The sequence below is a fragment of the Ostrea edulis genome, chromosome 7, assembly GCF_947568905.1.
Source record: "Ostrea edulis chromosome 7, xbOstEdul1.1, whole genome shotgun sequence".
NCBI lineage: Eukaryota > Metazoa > Mollusca > Bivalvia > Ostreida > Ostreidae > Ostrea > Ostrea edulis.
The window spans coordinates 25530032-25554126 of record NC_079170.1 but is presented as its reverse complement, the minus strand read 5'-3'; the positions used below and the strand labels follow the sequence as shown (position 1 = coordinate 25554126).

General features: G+C 35.8%; 1 protein-coding gene across 1 annotated transcript in view; it reads left to right on the top strand.

Annotated features, from left to right (window-relative positions):
* The window catches only part of LOC125677291 (uncharacterized), a 107020-nt gene that overhangs the window by 57851 nt on the left and 25074 nt on the right, over positions 1 to 24095 (top strand). The window contains exons 9-15 of the mRNA XM_056143768.1: positions 5437 to 5481; positions 10780 to 10869; positions 11228 to 11476; positions 12067 to 12654; positions 15017 to 15111; positions 18693 to 19883; positions 20131 to 20245. Coding sequence (XP_055999743.1) covers positions 5437 to 5481; positions 10780 to 10869; positions 11228 to 11476; positions 12067 to 12654; positions 15017 to 15111; positions 18693 to 19883; positions 20131 to 20245 — 2373 coding nt within the window. The remainder of the gene's footprint in view (positions 1 to 5436; positions 5482 to 10779; positions 10870 to 11227; positions 11477 to 12066; positions 12655 to 15016; positions 15112 to 18692; positions 19884 to 20130; positions 20246 to 24095) is intronic.

Here is a 24095-nt window from a genome sequence, read left to right as displayed (position 1 = left end):
CAGGTTTAATTCAGTGTAGTATGATATGATAGTACTATCTGATGTTAAATACACACCTAGTATATATAACGAGTGTTGGTGTTTGCGTTTAACCTCAATACCAATGATGCGAGAAGAATATATATCTGGTATTTTCGAAACTGTAAACTGCAAGTCTTTCTTATACATAATTCCTACCCCTCCTTTGCCTATAAAGCTTGAGTAAAATTGTCAGAGTTTTGACCATGACCTGGTTCTATATGAACGTAACCTAAATATTTGGAACTAATCGTGTCTAAGTATTGCACACTGGCTGGTTTAATCTTGTGCTCACATATAATGGCAATATCACAATTGACATTGTCCAAAATATTTGATAAACTTATGGACGATGACATAATGCCACGTACATTCCATGTTAGAATATTGAAAAATGCTGACATAAAAACATTGCAGTTGATCAAATGAATATAAACAGTTGCAAACAACAAAATATATGACAATCTAATCAACACCATTGTCCTCTGGTTGCACCCGGTTATCATTTTCCGCAAACCCTTACATCAATCGGCGAACAAAGAGATGGATATGAAGAAAATAGTAACCCTCCTACTGGTAAGGTGTCATTTCTAAAATATTTTAAAAAATTTCTAGCAATTCCTAAACGTAAGTGAATCGATATGGAGCGTGTTATGTGGAATGATCATTTCTAAACGGAAACAGACTACAGACAAAAATGTAGATGTTACAGTGTTTTCTACAGTCTTGACTGAAAGTAGAGTTTTCATAAATTTACAGTCGTAACAATGATGAATAAGTGACTTATGAGGATCTGTTCAGGTGTATTCTTTCATTAACGTAAGAAATGAAACACACAAATGCATGATGTAAACATACTAACATTACATAGCAGAAATCCATGTCACACAATCAGCAAAGTTAAAGACATCGAAAATTATACTGAATAGATCAATTATTCACATTCAATTTATTGATTTACATGTAACAGGGGAAACTGTGTGTAGTATAACACTATAATTATGAATCCAGTGGGGATCCTCAAAAATAATTGTGTCTACACTAGCTCCATGACGCCATTTTTAATTACCTAATTATATATGCGGGTGAAAGGTCTTAGGGGAAAATGATGTAATCGTGGGCGCAACCTTTTGGCATATAAACAAACGATTGAATTCTTTTAAAGACATTTTAATGATTTCCCCTCAAATTTTGACACAATTTATTTACATAGTGGATAAAGAGGACCAAATGTTTACTTTAGCAGATATTTTTAGATGAATAGTTCCCTTTCAGAATTTCTTAGAGAAACTGTTCATTTGCACTTTGTTGCTTTTCATACCCATGTTACAAATATTCCGCTTCATAATAAAACAATTATTTTCAGCTTACTTCTAGATTCTAAATCGTAAAAAAAAAATTCATGGCAATACCCCTCTATCAACATGGTAAAATTTATTTGGGGGGCAATATTTTACGTATAATATTGGTAATTTACCTAGAGAATACAATATTTAATCGACCAAATTAGACCAACAGAGGAGCATTATGATACTCAACGTCCAAAATCACAGAAACAAATGACAAAGGAAAACAAAGGAAAAGAAAAAGAATTGCACTGCTTGATGAACAGAGAATTAGTCGTCATATCTATCAATGCATGAAATACACACAAAACATTTGTACATCCGTGGTAACTATGTTGCAGTAATCAACTTGGATGCTATACATGCACACAACTATATTGTACATGCATGCTGTTTTCTTATATTGAAAGGACCTCCTAGCTTTAGCTGTGACATATGACCCCTGTATCGTCGTCAGCCACAATTACTGAGTCCGGTAGTACCTACCCTTCCTCAAAATGTCACTGCATGATCAGCGAAACCATCGATTGTCATTAATCTTCATAAAATGACGCAATGATTTCTTTGACCAGTCACAGCTACAAAACATATTTTTGATATTCCACTATTAAAACACGCATTGTTTGTTTACAAGAAATGACAGACAGAAAAGGCTATCGATCCCTGTTTACAGAAACAAGTAATGTTTATAAGTATTTATCAAATGAAATTAACAGCAGTAGTTACGCTTGTAAAGTCTGTGTTAATAAACTTAATCCTATTCTCAAACATCATGAGGAAATTCGGGGTAAAGTGGATGTGTTGAAATCTGAAAAACTAGGGTTGATCAGACAATTATCTAAAGAGAGTGGCGTGGTTACTCATACCGTATGATAAATTATTACACCGGTGAAGTCAACAAAGAAGCATCCATTAGTTACAACAGCTAAGAAGTGTCCAGTTTGTTCTCATTCTGCAATCCTAGGATTATTCCGCTACGAGCACGCAATGCCATTCGAATGATTTTCTTTCCACAAAAAAAAAAAAAAAAAACCATGGAAGGCCACCGATTGGTTGACTAATGAACAAAAATATTTATGAAGTTGAGGATTTGTTTTCTCATACAACCACAGCATTTGATAGATAATAGGCGTGGCTTGCAACACCGATGGTTCCCGATGATTTAGCAAAACATCAAATTTTGAATTATGCATTTTACAATGCCCTAATATGTTCATTTATATCTTAACTTAGAGGTTTGCTATTTAATTTTATTGAAAAGTTTGTTAATATTAAGGGCTATGTTGTTTTTTGCAATGAGTTTGTCTGTTTTTGTTAAATCGCTATTGGTAATCATCGTATGACCGGTTTTAAAGCCTTTGTTTATATCGAGCACAACGTTGTCTAGATTTCTCAATGTGACAAAAGGGATTATTTCAGCTTCTCCATCGTCAATTTCCCATACGTATACTAACGGAAAAAAGAAACTGTGCATTATTTAATATATGAAAAAATAATAAAAAATAACAATGAACAAATTTTAGTTTTTGTAATACTGATAACAAATGTATTCGTAACAACATTTCATAATCCATTAATGTTAACGTCGAATAACGTCAATTTCACCACACGCGAAAGACACCGGTATTCGAACTTGAATTAACAAAGTTCATAACTTGTGTGACCACCATTTGCATTCACGCATGCTTAACAACAGCGCCTCATTTATGCCACTAAAGTGTTTAGAAATGCTTGAGGGATGTTGTTCCAGATGTTGGTTATAGCCTGGCCTAAATCAGCTAATGTCACAGGCTGATTTGGTAAACGGCGTAGACGTCGTTCCATTTCATCCCAAGACGTGCTCGATCGGCGATAAATCGGGGGATTCGGGTGGACAAGGCAAGACATCGACATTGTGGTGAACAAAAAAGTCCCTGACTACACGTGCAACATGTGACCTTGCGTTGTCTTGCTACAGAGTGATGTGATTTTGCTGTCTCTGTATGAAGGGTATTACATGGCGCTGAATAATTTCGTCTCGAGAGCGTACGCCGGTGAGATTTCCATTGACAATTTGTAGAGGGGTCCTTCCACGTGCTGTTATTCCACCTTACGCCAAACGCTACCTCCACTGAATTGTCGACGTTGCATAACACAAGCGTCCTGGTACCGCTCTCCAACGCGACGATACACTCTACAACGACCGTCACTGCTATCCAAACGAAATATGGATTCATCAGTGAACAGAATATCGGGCAGACGATTACGCACAGTTCTTGGACTGATCGGTCGAAGTCCAGGAATGCTACGAGCAGTCAAACTTGCTGTCTGGAAACGATTTCTCAGGTGCACAAGTCTAATGTTGTTGTCCTGTCGACGCGACGTCACACGAGGACCACAGGCACCTTAAGTATGGATATTACTACCCCCTCACCCGTTTTTCATAAAAAAAATTTGGTGGCAATAATTTCTCTGAAATGTATGAATTCCCAATCTATCTCATCCCTCTTTCGATTCATGTAATCTTGCGTGCATTGATCGGACAGGGCTTCATATCTTCCACTGGCAGCCAAAAAAGGAGGTCACAGAGTACGAATTTATAACGTGTCGTGTGATTGGTCCGCGAATAATCCTGAGACCCTTCGGATGATCCCGAGACTAAGCAATGTCTTTGCGAACCAATCACACGGCACATACAACAAATTCGTACTCTTTGACATCTTTTTTGGCTGCCAGTGGAAGAGATCAAGCCCTGTCCGATCAATGCACGCAAGACTGTGTCAAAGAAAAGATATGAGATGGGTTTTGAGTTGATGAGACTTGTAGTATGACATCTCCCCGACCTGCCGCTTGCCAAAATTCCTTAGGTAATGCTATAATTACTTGGAAAATGTGCCCCGAAACGGGGACCCCCTGTTTGTTTACAAATTTTTGTTTCTTACCTTGTGTATTTTATTATACCGGTTGAAAGCCAATATCTAAAGCTTACAAAAAGCGTGAAACGATTACATGAATCGAAAGAGGGATGGGATAGACTGGGAAGTCATACATTTCAGAGAAATTATTGCCACCAAAATAAAATTATGAAAAAGGGGGGGGGGTAGTAATATCCATACTTCAGGTGCCTGTGACGAGGCCGCCCAGAACGTGGTCAATCCCGAGTGTTACCAGATTGTTGGAAACGTCTCCATAATGACTGGATAGTGTTCCGATGAACTCCAAAATGTCTTGCTACGATATTTTGTGCCATTCCAGCTTGAAGCATCCTAACAGCAAGATTACGTTGGTTTTCGCTGAGTCGTGGTATGACAGAAGGGTAAATATTGTCAAAACTAAAGTGCTTTCCTTAACAAATGGTTTCCAAACAAACCTTTTACATTTCTTACTCCAAAAAGTATTGGTCAGTAAACCTCGTGCGTACAAACACTTCAAAAACAACATTGTTCACTAACGACGAAAACGTCCGTGCATCTGAGTCGGGTACTATCGGACATTGTTCAAAAACAACACCTTTATCGATTGCTTAGATTTTATCAATGTAAACTAAATAAGGAAACATTATACTAAATTTCATGATGCACAATTTCTTTTTCCGCTAGTATATATAGTAGTATTCCATTATCACCTGCGTATGACATTTATGTCTCTCAGCTGAATCAATAAGCAAGAGCTGGTTCTATGTATGATTAATTTTGAAATAATTACAGGCCAATGACTTACACCTCGATGTTACTGGGGTTTTAATAATCTCTTTGAAAGCCAGAATTTCGCAAATTCTTTGGTAGTTATATCAATGTGGTTTACGAAAGCCACCTATCATTGGGGGAAATGCTGTCTGACATGTTTCATATCTAAGGTTAGGCCGTTCTTTATACACTGATTTTAACTCGGGTTACTCCGTTTACCTTATCAAAACTTAGGGCTATCGTTCGGTGTGATCAATTCACATGGGATGCTTACTCCTCTCACATACATCATTTTTCATCTGCTATATTTAGAAGTCTGTAAATGACCAACGCTTAATTCAAATTAATTAAAGGAGTTATTTGATTGATCACAGGTAGGTACATGGATCACCTCTTCATGTTTTCAGAGTCACAGAAACCTGACGATAAAAAGTACAGTGTCCCTGATGAAGGTAACCATCTGTATTTGTATTTGTATTAATCTTAATCTATGACGTAACATTCATGGTCAACATAATATTTATATTCATTCATTTTTGATAAGCATGTCTTACTATGATATTATGAATTTATGTCAGACATATACCTTTCGCAAATTCTATGATCGTTACAACAATATAGTTTCCTCATACAGCCTATGACTGGGTCAACTTATGTCTGATGTATTTCATACCGATTGTTAGGCCGTTTTTGGCACACTGATTTTAACTACCGATAACCTCGCATACCTGAAGAAAACATAAGGATCACATAGCATGTGCTACCGATCGATAGGGGATACTTACTCTGCCTAGGTACCTGATTCCACCTCTGATATACCCAGGGGTCCTTCTTTTCCCAACTCTCTGTTTTGTATTGCTTATAGGAGTTATGAGATTGGCCGCTTTTCGTTATCTTCACTGTTCATAGGGACAATGTTAATAAAATGACTTTTAGCACTATCTTGTATGTACGTCGTGAATAACATAAAATGAAAGAAGTAAGATTTAATAATATTGATAATCAAGAGATAAATAACCTCCATCTGTACTAACCTGTACAGGAATCGAAACAACAACTTGTGCGTAATCTATCACGTTTTGCAAGTTGCTGTACAAAACAATTCAAATAATTCTTTTTAGCATTTCCGTTAAATTCTACTAATATACACTGTATTAAAACTGAATATATGTGAAACTATTCTGCATACGTCCAAACATTTCTTAATCATAGATGTTAACGACAGCCTATTAACACAAATTTATAGTAAATGAGATGATTTCCTTTTTCTCATTTTCGACATTTCGTATATGTATAGCATTATATTCTATTATCAGTTCCATCTTTCTGTCTCTCAACTGATTCATTTTTCTGCCAATGAAATACAGAATATCGGAATCATTATTTGGTCTCCGATTCCGTCGCAGTTTTGATATTTGGTATGCCCAAATAGATCACGTTGCGTTATTGTAACCATTTAGTAAACTGAAGTAATCTTATATTTTCATTTGACAGAATTTATTTACAAGCTTCTAAATTAGAAGAAAAATATTGATATGGCCTCCAACTCAACATTTAATTATATCGACATTTTTTTCGTTTTTGATTATCTCGACATATGTTAGTTGAATATTGGTTGACGTCCCTCTCTAGAATTTTTCACTCATATGGAGAATTCACCAGTGACGGTGAAGGGCTCCATAACTTATGCCTATGCCCGGCGCTTATGGTATTTGAGTAGGGGATCTTTATTGTGCTACACCTGCAGTGGCACGGGGCCTCGGTCTTTGCCGTCTCATCCGAAGGACCACCCATTTAGTTGCCTCTTGCGACAAACAAGGGGTACTAAAGACCTATTCTACCCCGTACCCCTACGGGGTTCATATTTGGATATCGTATTGGGCATGTATGTAAATTGCAAATTGACAACTCAACAACATGATAAAGGGGATGGCTTCAGATCCTCCATCGTCAACTTCCCATATATACCTGCATGGAGATGTTCCATTATATGGTGTTTATATCTTTCAGCTGATTCGATACATGAGAACATGTGCAACGTGTGCAACGTGTGATCAATTTTAAAGGACGCAAGATTATATGGTCGTTATAATAGTCATTTGTGCAAATCCAACGTGTCGTTGAGTCGAATGCTGTCTGGCGTGTTTCATACATATTGTTGGGTCGTTCTTTACACATTGATGTTGTCTACATACTAATCAGTTTTCCTAATAAAGATATAAGGCTCATAACAGATGTGAACGGTCAATCGAGAATGCTTACTCCTCCTAGACACCTCATACTAATTTGGGTGTATCCAATTGTCCGTGTTTGCCCACATCTTAACCTTGTATTTCTTACAGGAGATACGAGATTGATCACTGTTCGTTATCTTCACCTTGCATCATCTACACCACCCGCAACATTATTCTTGACATGATAAACGATAGAACACGATATACGCACGATAGGGTAGGATACACGCACAATACGATAGGATACACCTACGGTACGATAGGATACACGGTAAACCTGATAAACGCAAAACCTGATAAACGATCTTCACGATAAACCTGATAAACGGACAGCACGATAAACGATCTTCACGATAAACGGAAAACCTGGTAGAAATGTTGTCAATTTAGAAACAATTTAGACAGAACGAAATTTTTGTACCTACAACATAATTACATTTTGTTGATAACAATATTGAGGGATTTCAATATTCATGATCTACCTAAAACATATAATTTCTTTTATCCACTTTCGTACTTTCTTAAAATTATATTTATGGTTTTTTTACGCCATCACAGCTACAATCAGAAAACTAAAGTATTTACGGTATAGAATTCAATATATATCTATATGAATTTTCTCAACCAATGATTCTAAAACTTATATCATCACCTAATGTTTGATACATGTATATAAAGTATACAGGGAATTAACTAAATGTAATATAATGTAGTGATATCATGCTTCAGTAGCTCTCTTATTCCAATGTCTATTATCTTGAATATGAAATAAAACCAAGTAATATTTTGTGTGTAGCGAAGATGAAGTTATTTTGCATCAAGCTCTAAGATTATCGCTCATTCAACAACGACAGTTAGTTTCATAACGACCGCTTCAAAAAAACAACTAACTACACTACACAATATGCTCATATGTTAGATATTTCGACACCATGAGTGATAATTGGTAGTCATAAGTAATTGGAAGATATTTATTTGAATTAATATTTTGTTAACAAAAAAAATAAATAAATTATTAAAAACAACATAAACAAAACCCGGCTTGTTTTAAATTCAAAATTTCGAAACACTTAAAAATGTTTGTGTTTTGGGTGTACACAATTCAAATAATCATTAAAACCAGCATAGGTTTCCAGAATCTACACGTTCGACTATTGGTACATGTATACATGTACAAGTAAAAAAAAATACAATTATGACAGTTGCATCGTGCCCAGTTGACCAGCATTGTGTGGGATACAACACTCTTGTACCCTTTTAAAACTTAATCTTCAAAATGTGTAAAATACAATGTCCCTGAGAATGTTTGCAGGCAAAACACGGGTGATACAGAAAATCAGATATAAGGACGCTCACAATTTCAGTAGTTGGTATATGCAAGGTGAAGATAGCAAACAGTGATCAATCTCATAACTCCTATAAGCAATACAAAATAGATAGTTGGACAAACACAGACCCCTGGATACACCAGAGGTGGGAACATGTGCCTAGGAGGAGTAAATACCCCCTGTTGACCGGTCACACCCGCCGTGAGCCCTATATCCTGATCAGGTAAACGGAGTTATCCGCAGTCAAAATCAGTGTGCCAAGAACGGCTTAACAATCGGTATGAAACATGTAAGACAGCATTTTACCCAATGATAGGTTGTATTGACGAACTAGATCGTTATAACGACCATAGAATTTGTGAAATGCTGTAGAATAGAGGTGGGGGGAAAATCGGAAGAAAAAGAACCAATATTAAAATATATGTAATAAACAATGATATTTACTGTTTTTCTCTTTCAAATAGGAACTTCCTATTTCTCTGTTAGTGTTAATTACAAATAATTCTTTCTAGACAAAGAAATGTGTAGGAACTCCAGATTATGGAGCTTTCAAATTTACTGTCCTCGGTTTGCTCAGCAAACTCCTGCCTACTTTCCAGATTACTTAGAATTAAATTTTCACATTCTTTTGGACAGACAAATAGCTCTTCTTGTGTCTTAGAATCGATAGCTTTATGTTCTCCTTCAAATATAATGTCTTTCCTCGATTCATAAAAATAGCTTCTTTAACAAAACAAATAAAGCTTTCGGAAAGTATCGTACTTTTTTATTATACCCCCCGCAACAAGTTGTGGGGGGGGGGTATACTGGAATCGGGTTGTCCGTCTGTCTGCCTGTCCGTCCGTCCGTCCGTCCGTCCGTCTGTAGACGCAATGGTTTCCGGGCTCTAAAGCATTATCCTTACCACCTACAGTCACCATATCATACATATGGACTACCCATGGGATGAAGATGTTCCCTATCGATTTTGGGGTCAAAAGGTCAAAGGTCAAGCGCACTGGACATCGAAGTAGCAATATAGTTTCCGAGCTCTAAAGCATTATCCTTACCACCTACCGTCACCATATCATACATTTTAACTACCCATGGGATGAACATGTTCCCTATCGATTTTGGGGTGAAAAGTTCAAAGGTCACGCGCACTGGACATCGAAGTAGCAATATGGTTTCCAGGCTCTAAAGCGTTATCATTTCCACCTACAGTCATCATATCTTACATATGGACTACCCATGGGATGAAGATGTTCCCTATCGATTTTGGGTCAAAAGGTTAAACGTCACGCGCACTGGACATCGAAGTAGCAATATGGTTCGGTTTGTCATGCCATTTGTTTTTTACACTCAGAAAAGAGGTAGTTTATACCTATTACCAATACCCTTTGGGAGATTGGGGTAAGCGGGGGTATTCTTAGTGAGCATTGCTCACAGTACCTCTTGTTAGATTTGATATACCATCCCGACAGTTTCCGAAGCTACACGATAAACGATTTTCACGATAAACGGAAAACCTGATACACGCAAAACACAATATACGATAGACTTGATAAACACAAAACACGATGGAAAACGGAAATTCTGATATACGATAGAATAGGATACACGCACGATACAATAGGATACACGCACGATTGAGCACGATAGGAATGCCAAGAATGACGTTGCGGGTACTGTACGTACAATGCGATATTTCAGTGAGAGACAGATGTGGAAAACAGTCTGGTGTACTAGATATAACGTATGGCGTTGATGTCTCTCAAATGATTCGATTTGCAAGAGCCTGTTCTGCTTGTGATCAAATCTAAATCGAGTTGATGATAGATAGGCTTCAACCGTCTCGTTTAAAGTCAGAATTATGCAAAGTCTATGGTTGTTATAACGATCTAGTTTATCATTAAAAACCTGTCATCGGATCAAATGTTGTTTTATACCAATTGTTAAGCCATTCTTAAAACGCTGATTTTCACTAAGGGATACTCTGTTCACCTGATCAAGATATATGACTTATGGTGGTTATGTTCTGTCGACAGGAGATGCTTACTTATTCCAACGAAGTACCCGATTCCACCTCTGGTATATCATGTGTCCGTATTTGCGCAACTCTTAAATTTTATATTCGTTATAGCAGTTAGAGGATTTATTACTGTTCATTATCACCCTTTCACCGAACGATTAGTGCCTTATTTTACAGTAAAGAATCAAATAGAAAACCAAGGAATTGATTTCCTAAGAAGCATGTCCTTAGAACAAGACAAATATCGCAATGGAATAGCAAAGATGTGTAAGTATGTGTATTCTTAATTGACAACATGTCACCTAAGTCATAATGTTGCTCTCAATATGAAGTCTTTGTCGAATAGCTATTTTATTCCGAATATAACGAGTTTCTAACTTTTGCCCATCAACACTTGCAATGATTTAATCAATGCTTGAACTCTATTGTCGTATAGTAAAGGATGTGTTTGTTGATTACTTTGTGGTGAAGGTTCCAGACGATGACATGAGATTGCGAAAGTGATTTGAATAGCACGACGCATACATTGGAAAATCACATTTCAATCTAATTTTCAATTTACTAAAAATTCATTTAATTAGATATGAAGTGGAAAGCATTAAAATTACTTTTGAAAATTGTATAGTGCAAGTCCCTGTAGAAGTTCTTGGAATGTCAAACGAAGACATTGAAACCTTTATCAGAAACTACAAAAAAGGGAGTACAAAGGTATACTGCGGCCGTGGAATGGTGGTGGGTTACTTTGGGGCAGGAAAGACAACTCTGGTGAAGAAATTGAAGGGTGAAGATGTATCTCATCCACCAGAATCCACGAGAGGATTAGAAGTTCATACAAATATTTTTACTCTAGATGAAGACGAAACTAGTTTGATGGGTAAGGGTGATTTGCCTAAAATAGGATCAGTCACTAAGTTCCTACTTTACTAAGAGCAGTACTAATTGTTCGGGATTGTCTTAACGATGAGGAGTTTTTTTTATAAATATATTTATTAATGGTTAAAACACGTTGCCTTCACTCCATAATATTATGCACGAAAATCCGTAATCCAAATTATTGGAGAAAATGTTAAATCAAAATGTAATGGACCACATATTTGTGAAATGCTTTGTTTCATTTAGATGACTGTTGATGAATCTGAAATGGTTTACCATTTTGTACTTTTGTTGTGATTTTTATTTACCAATCATTACGATATGCATTCCAATTTCTGCATTCACCTAGAAGATTATTAATGCAAAAGAATTTTTCCGATACATGTAGATAGAATTATGAATCCTGCAAGTTATAATCCTAGATTGATTATTATACTGTTACCTCCTGACCTATTTACTTTACTTATGTTTAGTTCTCGCTAGCTGTTAGAATGTTATCCAGTTGTCAGCTATAACGGATATCTGTAAGTCAAAATTAAATAAGTTAAATACATTTTTCGTTTTGAATTTCAACTCAAATCTAAATTTCAGTGAACAAGGATCAGAAGAGTAAACACATTTTGCAAATAACTCTGGGAACTTCTAGGAGTGAATCTGATGAAACTTCATTGAACGCTACACAATCAAATCCAAAAGCTGATGATGAAATACAAAGTACAACTATTTCATCAGCAATAAATGGTACAGAACCTTCATCTCAAAAACACGAAAAGAAATATGATTTGCCATTTCAAAAAATTAAGACTGGTTTCACCTTTGAAAAGTCAAATAATTTTCCTAGTAAAGCTGAGCAAAAATCTCCTAAAACTGGAAAATATCTTGATAATCATCTCGTAAAAGATCAGATTACAGACAGTGTTCCGAATAAGACTGATGAAAATCAACAAATTCCGGGACTTGACATAGGTATTATCCTACCTAATGTCAGTGATAAGCCAGTAAAGACGATAAGTTTGTTGGATTTTGCTGGTCAAGATGCTTACTACGCCTGTCACCACATCTTCTTAAGTCCAAAGACTTTTTACATCCTAGTGACGGATATGTCTAAAGAATTGACAGAAAAACCAACCAACGCGCTTGAGACAAAGGATCTCATATACAGTGATTGGACTCATCAAGGTAGGAAAGTTATATCTATATTGAGTGGAAATTCATATTCATATTAATAGAATACATCGTTATAGGTGTAGTTTTCAAAGATAAGGGAGATTATAAGACTCTCTTATGAGTATCCATGGAATATAAGGTGATTCCACGCGAGGGTTGCAAAAAAGCTGTGAAATCCGAGGCTTTGCCGAGGGTTTTACCGCTTTTTTGCAACCTCGAGGGTGGAATCACCTTAATATTGCATGGCAACTCATAAGAGAGTATTTTTCTTTCATATTTCTAGAGTTTTCCGTTTTCCTTGTGCCTAGCGACGCCATTTTGAGAATTTTCCAATTAATAAATTTTCGCTGTACATTAAAAATAACACCAGAATCGAATTCTACGACCTTCATTTCGGCAACTACGTTGCCGACAAAAAATCGGCCGACGAGTGTATAAGTGAATTGTATTAGAGCTATTCCCCTTTGAATAAATTAATAATCAGGGTGATGCGTAACGTAACTCGACAGTCCATCAGCGCGAAACATTTCGACAGACCTAATCAGAATATGAATCCACAACTGCACGTTTTTTTCTTAGAGGAGCATTGGTATTTATATTAATTGAGCAGTTATTTAATGACGAGTGTGTGAAGAGAGATTCCAAGTATTTTTTGTTGGTGAATATGGGCATGGCTAGACTTTCGTTTTCCACGCGTGCAAGGACTCGAGTCTCGTGGACATTTAAGGCACTTATTTCACCTGAGACACGGACAGTAGACGTTGACAGAGTGAATGCGGAGGTAGGTCTAGAACTAATAGACCATGTGGGCTGGGTTTCTGTGAACTGACATAATGCACCGGATGACATGGGTGTATGAGGAATTTGTGACTGTTGTTGAGTGTGCAGTAATTGTTCAAGGAATGTGTATTTTTGATTCCGGTCACATACACCTGAACATTATCAGGGATATCACAATCTGTCATTTTTTTGGTACAAGAGCTTTGCAGACGCTAGTGTTCGTCAATCGAGGCGAGGTAAGTTGCAAACTAGTTGTGGATTGATTATGACGTCACGGGATATGTAACATAAACGTCACGTGATATGAAAGATAGAAATATCTTACATACTTTTCTTTCATAGAATATCTGTATCTTACATACGTAGATATGAGATAATTACATTTCCTTGTACTATACCTCCGTTTACCTTCACTAGGTAAGGTGAAATTGAACATTTTCAAAATGTTTTTAAAGCACTTTCTATCCATATAAAATTTCTCCGACGTGTACATGCAATTCAATAATATTCCAAGACAAACTCTGAGCGCGGTTGAATCTCATTTACATGTATCTGGGGACAATGATATGAACACACTTTAATACATTATCCACGATGATGTTTATGCGTAGGTTTACTGAGTACAGTGTGGAACTTCTTGATGTTAAGGATTCGATTCCAATTCATGTCTAAGCGAAACTTTAACAGCTCTGAATGCCTACTGCAGATCGATTATTACCACGGAAACCACGTGAAACAATTAAAGCTGCATAAATTGAGCTTGTTCGCATTCTTCAATAAAATTATAACATTGTAATTCCAACTATATATAAAGAATTATTTTAATGATTTTGACATTTTTTTTTACAAAATGGCCTTTGAGAAGATCTGTAAGTCACCTGGATAAACTCACGTGACCTATAGCTGTTGGTCAGTGTTCATCGTCGTACGTCTTGCATTCACATTTATACAATTGTATCTCCCTGATAACTACCATTTTAATTCTATTTTAAGTTTAATATGAAGTATTTTTGGAAAAACAGACACATGAATTTGAAATTCTGGGACTTTTATACCCCAGAGGTATTAGGGGCGGGACAAAAACTGACCGTTTAAAAATATATTTTTCTCTACAACCACACATCTGAAGGAAAATTATTTTGTTTTCTCTACAACCACATATCTGTTGGAAAATCTAAATGTATAGCGACGTAGAGCAGGACAGTCTCTAAGAAATATTTAATTTTATAATCCCCAGGGTGGAGTTTCTAGCTCCAGGGCGGGGAAAAACTTGGCATATACTGTGTATGTGTAAAAACATTTCAATGTCATATTGTAGTGTTATTGATATAGAAAGCACAACTAAAAGGATGCTTAAATTTCATGATCCTAGGGGTAGGTGTTTTATTAGTGTTAGAGTGTGATCAAAATGATAAGTGATTGAATGTATTAACAACTGAAAAAGTTGACAATATGATTTTTGGCGATTAAAAATATGAATGAATAAACTGCATATCATGAGTGTCTGATGACTAATAAAATGTGATCAGCATAGTTACACATACTTTTTTCTTTCGTTGTTTTCTTTTCTATAATGAAACAATATATTCAACAGATTATATCAACCACTGGCTAGGATCAATCCACACATACAGTTCGGAAACAGCACCTGTCATTCTGGTTCTATCGCATTCAGAAACAAAAGAGAAGGTTAGTATTTTGTCGATTATTTAAATCAAACGCAAAATATTAAAGAGATATGCTTACGTTATCTATACTTGAAAAATACTGTCTTCATGTCGATTTTCAACTGCATGATAGCATCACTAAGCAAAATCTTTCCCCGTAAGCAACTTCCCCCTTTGAGATTAACAAGAACTCTACATTCACTGACCAATTTAGAAATATGTGCCAATCACAGGTTCTTTAAACCACCACAGGTCATGCATGATATTCCTTCTTAATCACGCCGCCAGTTCCTTAAGCTCAAATTTACGAACAAAGGAATAGATGCCGTCAACATAAGCAAAATTCTTCGTCAAAAAAAGTTCAATCTTGTATCCCAACTTATTTCAAGTTCAAATCTCCACCCAGTATTTCCTACAAGCATACTTCCACTATTGCATCCAAACTTTTTAACTATAAAGAAACTTTGCAGAACCTAGATAATGAGCATCTTATACTTAATCCACCTACCTGTTCTTGTTCTTCATCTTTTTTTTCAACTATAGTCCAGCTGGACATGTCATTACTGGTGATGTTGATATAGTTGAACATGAGGACCTCAAATCACTTATTCTAAAAGGCTCTAAATACAGAGAACATCGGTCTTTCAAATGGCGATAGAAAATCATCTGTGTTATGGATTATGTCGAAGATTATGCCAGACGATGGGTTCAATATGAAAAAGAAAAACTTGATACCTTCTCAGAATGGACTAAAAGTGTAAGAGGAATATTAAAATCCCGCATTAGACATATTAAAACAAAAGTACGTACCATATATCCTTCTGTGTTTAGTAAACCAGAAGTGATAAACGAATTAGATAGGTTACATGAGAAATATGTTTTGGTTCCAGCTGACGAAGCTTGTAACAACATTGTCTCTATTTGTAAGGCTCATTATTACAACTATATTTGAAACGAACTTTGGCATTAACTCCACTTTTGGTAATCGTACTTGTCAGGTGGTCAAGCTGGCCTTCTCCATTATTCACACAAAAACAAAGGATCAAAGTTATAAAGAAATTTATTTAACAAGAAATAAGGGGGGAAATATAAATAACTTAGTGAAACTCCAACACTCACGCTCTCACCCAGATTCACTCAAAAATATCTTCCTTACTATTTACAAAAAAAATTAATAATAACAATCCAATTCGAAACAGCTAAACTTTTACATATATTCTTTTCACATTTAATCCCGGGTTATTTAAAAAAAAATTCTAATGAAATATAAGCTAGCTATTGTTGCCAAACTGTCCGAATGTTTCCACTATTCCTATAGTACACTGCTGTGAGTGTTCCAGATTTGGTCTGCTACTAATCATCAAATGACTAAAGTGTTCTTTGGAAACTTATCTGTTTCCCTCTGAATAAGTAGTGGTATTCCCCACACCTCCGGACTGTATTCAGGAACCTCAGTGGTAGATATACCCATACACTGACGCTTTGTCCTTGCGAAACCCCTGTTGTATCGGGCGGTCTTCACGATCACTGGTAGTCCATGATAATACCCCTGACGCTGCAACAATGAATGTTTATTAAGTCAAGTGTTCTATGAAATGTTTGGCAACACATACGTATATATGTTTGGCAATTGGCAATGTATATATCCAATGCAAAATTTATTGACTGTTAACAATGTAAAATGTAAATAACAAATAATTTCCAATATGGCGGCCCATACTCACAACTTCCGGTCATTCACTTCCGCCCCGAAATTTTAACTAAGACATTTAAATGGACAAAATATTTCCAAATAAAGCGACAATTGACAATAGAAAATAAAAACCACATAGCATTAATACAACGTTATCGATATAATACAAAAGCCATTCAAACACTCTCGATAACCGTCACACTTGAGCACACATACAGGTAAAATATGGCGAGAGCTGGCCAAGTGCATGAATTGGAACGAATTGCGTTCAACAATGAATTTAACTTGAAAAAGAAATTATACTACAAAATCACAAAATACAACTGTACTCACCACAGACCTTTCTCCCTGCCATTGTCAAGTGTTTTAAAACATAGTAACTGCTAATGTATATCTCAGACTAGTTATATGTCGGACTAGTCTCCTGGCCACCTCTACTCTGCTAGAATGCTCGGCCGGTAATGACCCAGCTGCCAAGGTTCAGACTGGCTGAACTAACTTGCAATGAATCATGGGAACGATTCCCAACCGCGGGAAATTTAAATTTATACAGGTACAAGCATATGGTGATTGTTACAGTACTTATTCCTCAACTGCCCTTTCAAAAGATGATATTCCTCAAAACCATGCTTCGGCTTTAGGCACATTTGGTATCCCAGTCGGTGGGTCGAATGAATATGAGTTTTCGTACCTATGCTGGATTCCTAAACTACATAAAATCATTACAAAAAAAGATATATCGCTGGATCCAGTAAGTGCTCTATCTCTGCTCCTCACGAAAATATTAACAGCTGTAAAGTAGAAACTTCAAACTTACTGTGAGACTACATATGCCACAAGTGGTGTAAATCAAATGTGGATTCTAAAAAATTCTAAAGAACGTTTAGTAAACTTGAAATTGCAAAACTTTTCGCAGATCAACAACATCAAAACCTATTACATTTCGACACGACCATACCTCACGATTTATTGAAGATCATTACTTTTGAAATCTTCAACGAAAATGGAAAACAGAAACATTGATATCTAGTGTTCAGTCATCCTAAAAATCATTTTGTTAGACACCACTCTGATTCAACATAAGGTATTCTGAAGTTAAAATAAAAAATATGCTAGAATTCCTCATCCACAATATCTTCGTGGTCTTTGCTGATCGGGTCTTCAAACAGTCTGTTTGAATCCCATGGATTCATTCAGAAACGTCTGCGTGATAAGAATAAATATCTCGCTGTGGCCTTCAATTCGACATTTAGATATATCGACGACGTTTTATCTCTTAACAATAATCAATTTAATTCCTATGTCAAATCGATATATCCGTGTGGGCTCGAAATAAAAAAAACACCACAGAGTTGTCAACTTCTCCATACTTCAAAAGGGATAATTTCAGCTTTACGATAGTCAACTTCGCATATTTATGTAGCAATAGTCCATTAACCTGCATATGGAGTTTATATTTCTTAACTGATTTGATACGCAAGAGCTTGTTCAGTTTTTAAATCGAGGCAAGCTCCTGACAAACAGGTTGATGGTACAGGTGTTTCAAAAGTTTCGTTTAAAGTCGGCATTTCGCAAATTCTGTGGTCGTTACAACGATCTAGATTGCCAATACAACCGATCATTGGGTAAAATGCTGCCTGATTTATTTCATACCGATTGTTAGACCGTTCGTGAACACTGATTTTGACTACGGAAAGCTCCGTTTACCTGATCAAAATATAGGGATCACGGCGAATGTGACCGGTCGACAGGGGATGCTTACTCCTCCTAGGCACCTGATCCCACCTCTGGTGTGTCCAGGGTTCCGTGTTTGACTATCTATTTTGCATTGCTTATGGGGTTGATGAGATTGATCGATGTTCGTTCTCTTCACCTTTCAAAATCTAATTTTCTAATCGTTTTATTTTCAGGCAGATAAAAAATACTTTTCAAAAGTACTAGAAGGTGTACCGAAAACATTACAAGGTCATTTAAGCGTAAAGAGTGTGTTTGCAGTGGAAAAAGAATCTGATGAAAATATTGAAAAGATCAAATTAAGTATGATAAAGGTTGTCATGGAGCAAAGTCATTGGGGAGAGTCCATTCCTACATCATGGGTTCATCTAGAGGCCTATTTGATGGAAATCAAAAAACGCCAAATGGTTTTGCAAAAGAAAAACCTTTGGAAGGCATTGTCATCTAAGAAAACAATGGGCATTACAAGCGAAGAGGATATGACTACTGCACTGAAATTGTTTAATGACATTGGCGTTATTGTCTTCACCACTTCCTCAGAGTCCATTATTCTTGATGTCCAGTGGTTTGTAAATGCCTTCAAGCACATTATAACAGATGAAGATCACGCAGAGCATGATATAGCAAAGCAATTCCACGAGTGGAAAAACTTCAACACCAATGGAATTTTGCCAAAGAACCTAGTAACAGAAATATGGAAGGAACATGAGTCATTCACTAAATACAAGGAAGATTTAATATTTCACATGATCAACCTTGGAATGATTGCTGAAATGGAAAAGGGTGAAAAGTACTATGTCCCTTGTATGAACAAGCAAAAGTATGACATGAATGTCTTGCAGAACTGTACTTGTTCTTCCACTGTCTGTTTCATGTTTGAATATCTACCATTGGTGATTTTCCATCGTTTAATTGCGACATGTATGACAAAAGAAGGCTGGGGGATCTGGAATGGGAATGATGAAAATCATCAGAAGCGTGGTCAAACCAGTGAATGCGTGTTTCACACTGCTGTCATACTTAAAGAAAAAGACCATCTCAAGATCCTGATAGGGATATCAGAAAAGAAGAAATATTTGCAGGATCCGAAAAATACACATCCCTATTCTATAGAAATACAGGGCATTGTTTTCAAAGATAAAAAGATACCAAGACTGTTTAGTGAAGTTGAAAAAATAAAAAAACATCTAAAAGATTTAACTTCATGTTTTGGAGCAAATCGTGACAGGACCTATATGATTGGATATAGATGTTCAAGAGTCCCATTTTCTGACACTTCTGATTCCCATATCATATTACAGTCTGCAAACGAATGTACACAATGTAGGAAGAGTGGAGTAATTGACGACATGAAAATAGATTGGACGGTCTGTATATTTGCGTTTACTTAGTATTAATGAAATATTTTGTAGGTAAATTAGAATTGTTATGACAATTTTAAATATAAGATGTTACAACGTTGATTATAAAAATTCATAATAAGGGGGTATGAAAGACGTTGTCGCCATATATTTTGAATTTGCGAAATAAAATGCTCTAAAATATTTGAAACAATAAAAAACCGACAATTAAAATCTTCAATTTAGGTTTTTACAGGGTTTTTTTATCTCACAGGATGACGGACCAGCTAGGAATGACACATTCGAAATTATTGAATTGAACCATGAGATGAATATGGACCAAGTCGATTTAACTGCACGACCTAAAGAATACGTTGACAATGTTAACGGTAATTGATTTTCATTAGCAACTTCTTTTGAGTTATTTGATATACATATTGTTTACAGGATCGGTTGTCCACACAGCTCTAGCAATTCGCCTTTTTCTGTCTGCTAAATTTTTTTCTTGTGGCTCCATTTTAGTTTTACCGTGTCACTTCTATAAATTTACCTGTTTGTTTCCGCACACGCGTATGTTTTTGGGTGTATGAAGAAGACAGTTCATTGACATAATATAACACATTTCCATAAAACTTGTCAAAGGCAATGTGTATTTTTTAAATTATGAGCTATATCACTCACAATTCAAGACTACAATATCCGACCGATAGACAAAGAAACAGAACAAAAAATGTTTCGGACTAAAATCAAATCAATCATATATCATTGAGTCAAATGCTGTCTGACATGTTTTATATCGATTGTTAGACCGTTCGTGGCACACTGATATAGACTATGGATACCTCCATTTACCTGATCAAGATATAGGACTCATGGTGGGTGTGGCCGGTCGACAGGGGGTGCTTACTCTTCCTAGGCACCTGCTCCCACCTCTGTTGTGTCCAGGGGTATGTGTCTGCCCAATGATCTATTTTGTATTGCTTATGAGATTGATAAGATTGATCACTGTTCGTTATCTACACATTTCCTTTTCAATGCTAACGAAAGAATCTATTTTTCTCCATAAATTATCTATCTTTCTTGGCTTTCTTACCTTCATAAAGTTCTTGACCATTTCTTGTTTTTGTTCTTGATCTGCGAACAGGATATTCTTTTTCTTCATCTATAAAAACTGCTTCCTTTTCACCTAAATCTGTGTGTCCTGGAACAGATTTATTTTTTGCTGGGTCTAGCAGTCCTCGACTAGGGTAAATGATGTTGTCCCTGAATCAGGTTGAATTAATGAAGTATCTGTATCATGTTGGGTAGATTCAATCCCTTGATCAGGTCGTGGTGCAGGATTTTCAACCATACCATGCAGTCCAAGAGAATCTATATACGTGTGTAATGTTGTAAGAAGCTACAAATTAACAAAAAGCTTGTATAAATGCAATGCGCATCATTTCAATAGTATCAAAACGTAACCTTGGTGTTCATTAGATAACAATGCAAAGATTACTTTAAGTTTATAAAACAGGCTCACAAATTCTCAAAAGTATCACAATGTTTACACTTTCTCAAAAATGAAAAGTTACAAATGTGAGTGTATAGATATATACATAGCTTACAATATTATATATATATATATATATATATATATATATATATATATATATATATATATATATATATCAATTCAAACAATTACCATGATCAATTATATAAAAATAAATATTAACTCGCATTATGGCTTGGCTAAATATGCATAACGTAATGTTTTAGTGGCACTGTCAAGGTAGCGCTAAACTTTGCACGGACTGAATCTCCAGTCCAATGACGTAATACGATAACAAAATTTCGAACCCGATCAAATTACAATATATACAACTGTCTGGTTACAGCAACCTAGGCATTGGTAAAAAGTACGATAAATAATTCTGATTTATACTGTCGTACGCTTTATCCATAGACATTTCATCGAAATCTGATGAAGAATCTACATGATTAAGAATCTGGAAGGGGACGTGAAAACAAACGGTCAAAAAATTAATCTAACCTGTTTCGGGACAGGCCTTCCTTACAGTTAATGTGTCTCCCGTGTACCAACAATGTTGCAAAAAATTGCAGAATCACTCAGAAACGATTCTGAAATCACCAAAGAATAAACTGTTACATGTATGTTTAGAGTTTTAGGACAAAGTCAAATTTGACTACATCTAGCTTCATTGGTGGTCCTTAAAAGTCATAGGAGACGGTTTTTGCTTACTCCTAGCCCTCCTAGGCACCTGATCCCACCTCTGGGATGCCCAGGGGTCCTTGTTTGCCCAGCTATCTATGTTGTATTGCTTATAGGAGTTATGAGAGTGATCACTATTCGTTCACCTTTCCTATTTTTTAACAATACCTTTCCTCTCCATAATTATCTCCATAATTATCAACTTTGTTTCATAGACGCCTTATAACAATACTTTTTAAAGATTAATAACGATATAAATTCGAACAAATCGAAGTATAAAGGTACTCGAAATAGAAAATCGTTACCCGACTATCGTTTCTGATTTCCTGAATTTGCGACCTCATGAGAGACCACACTAAGATTGGTGAATCCAAACAAAAACACACCCATAGACGATTTATTCGCAACTGGGGGAGTTTTTGAATGGCGAACCATAGTTTGATATACAAGAATATCACTTTGAACTCATAATTAATGCAAATGCCAGCCACATTGGCTATTTTTCATCGGAAGACGAACAAAAAGATCGATCAACTTCTTATTTATTCCGAATCGGTTGACATAACACTGACTGGTTAATGATAAATGCAATGTATGATAATTTCAGAGTACAATCTCTGATTACAATTAGAGAAATAGAGATTGTTACCGGTATTACCTGCAAGATTGCTAACCCCATGCAAACACGCAACATCATTTTGAAAGAGGGTGGGGATCAAGTTGAAGCTGACTGGCAAAAAGGTTGTCACCCCTTTGGTTTTTTTTGTGCCTATCGTGTGTCGTGTGCAGCTATTTTAGTCTAACAGATGAATTTAATAATATAATAGTTTAGGGATGATCTTTTTTCCAATGAAGCACTAATTTGCAAATTGGTTTCATAATTGGAGACAAAGATTGAAAATAAAATAACGTTAAATGTTAGGTAAAGTGATATTATTTTATTTTTCATATAAGCCCTATAAATGTTGCAAATTTTATTGTAAAGGAATGTTAGGTAGCCATTTATATATATTATGAAATTCACCTGCTAAACTAAATTAGCTGCACACGATACACGTAAAATTCTTAAGTAAGTAAATTCAAAATACGGCACTCACGGTCTGTGCAAAAGAAATCATATATATTCGAGCCAGGTTGGGACTTAGGCACATACAACCAAAGGGGATGCCCATCTTTTTTGTCAATCTGCTTCAACTTGACCCCCATCCCTTTTGAAAAAGAAATGATGCTGTGGGTCTACATGGGGTTAGAAATATTGCAGGTAATACCTGGTAGTGAATCCCTGTATAATAGTGTGGTATTGTAAATTTCAGTATCATAGTGTTGTATAGTGAATTCCAGGATCATAGTATTACATAGTGAATCTCAGTATCATAGTGTTGTATAGCAGATCCCAATATCATGTTGTGGTATAATGAATCTCAGTATCATAGTATTGCATAATAAATCCCAATATCATAGTGGTGTATACTGGATCTCAGTATTATATTGTTGTATAGTGAATCACAGTATCATAGTATTATATAGTGAATCACAGTATCATAGTATTATATAGTGAATCACAGTATCATAGTATTATATAGTGAATCACAGTATCATAGTATTATATAGTGAATCACAGTATCATAGTATTATATAGTGAATCACAGTATCATAGTATTATATAGTGAATCACAGTATCATAGTATTGTATAGTTAGAGGTTCTCAGTATCATAGTGTTGTATAATGAATCTCAGTGTCATAGTGTTTTACAATGAATCACAGTATCATAGTGTTGTATAGAGCATCACAGTATCATAGTGTTGTATAATGAATCCCAGTAGCATAGTATTGTAAAATGAATCGCAGTGGCATAGTATTGTATGATGAGTCCCATTATCATAGTGTTGTATAGTGATCCAAGTATCATAGTGTTGTATAATGAATTCCAGTATCATAATGTTGGATAGTGAGTCCCAGTATCATAGTGTTGTATAGTGAGTACCAGTATCATAGTGTGGAAGAGTGAATTTCAGTATCACTG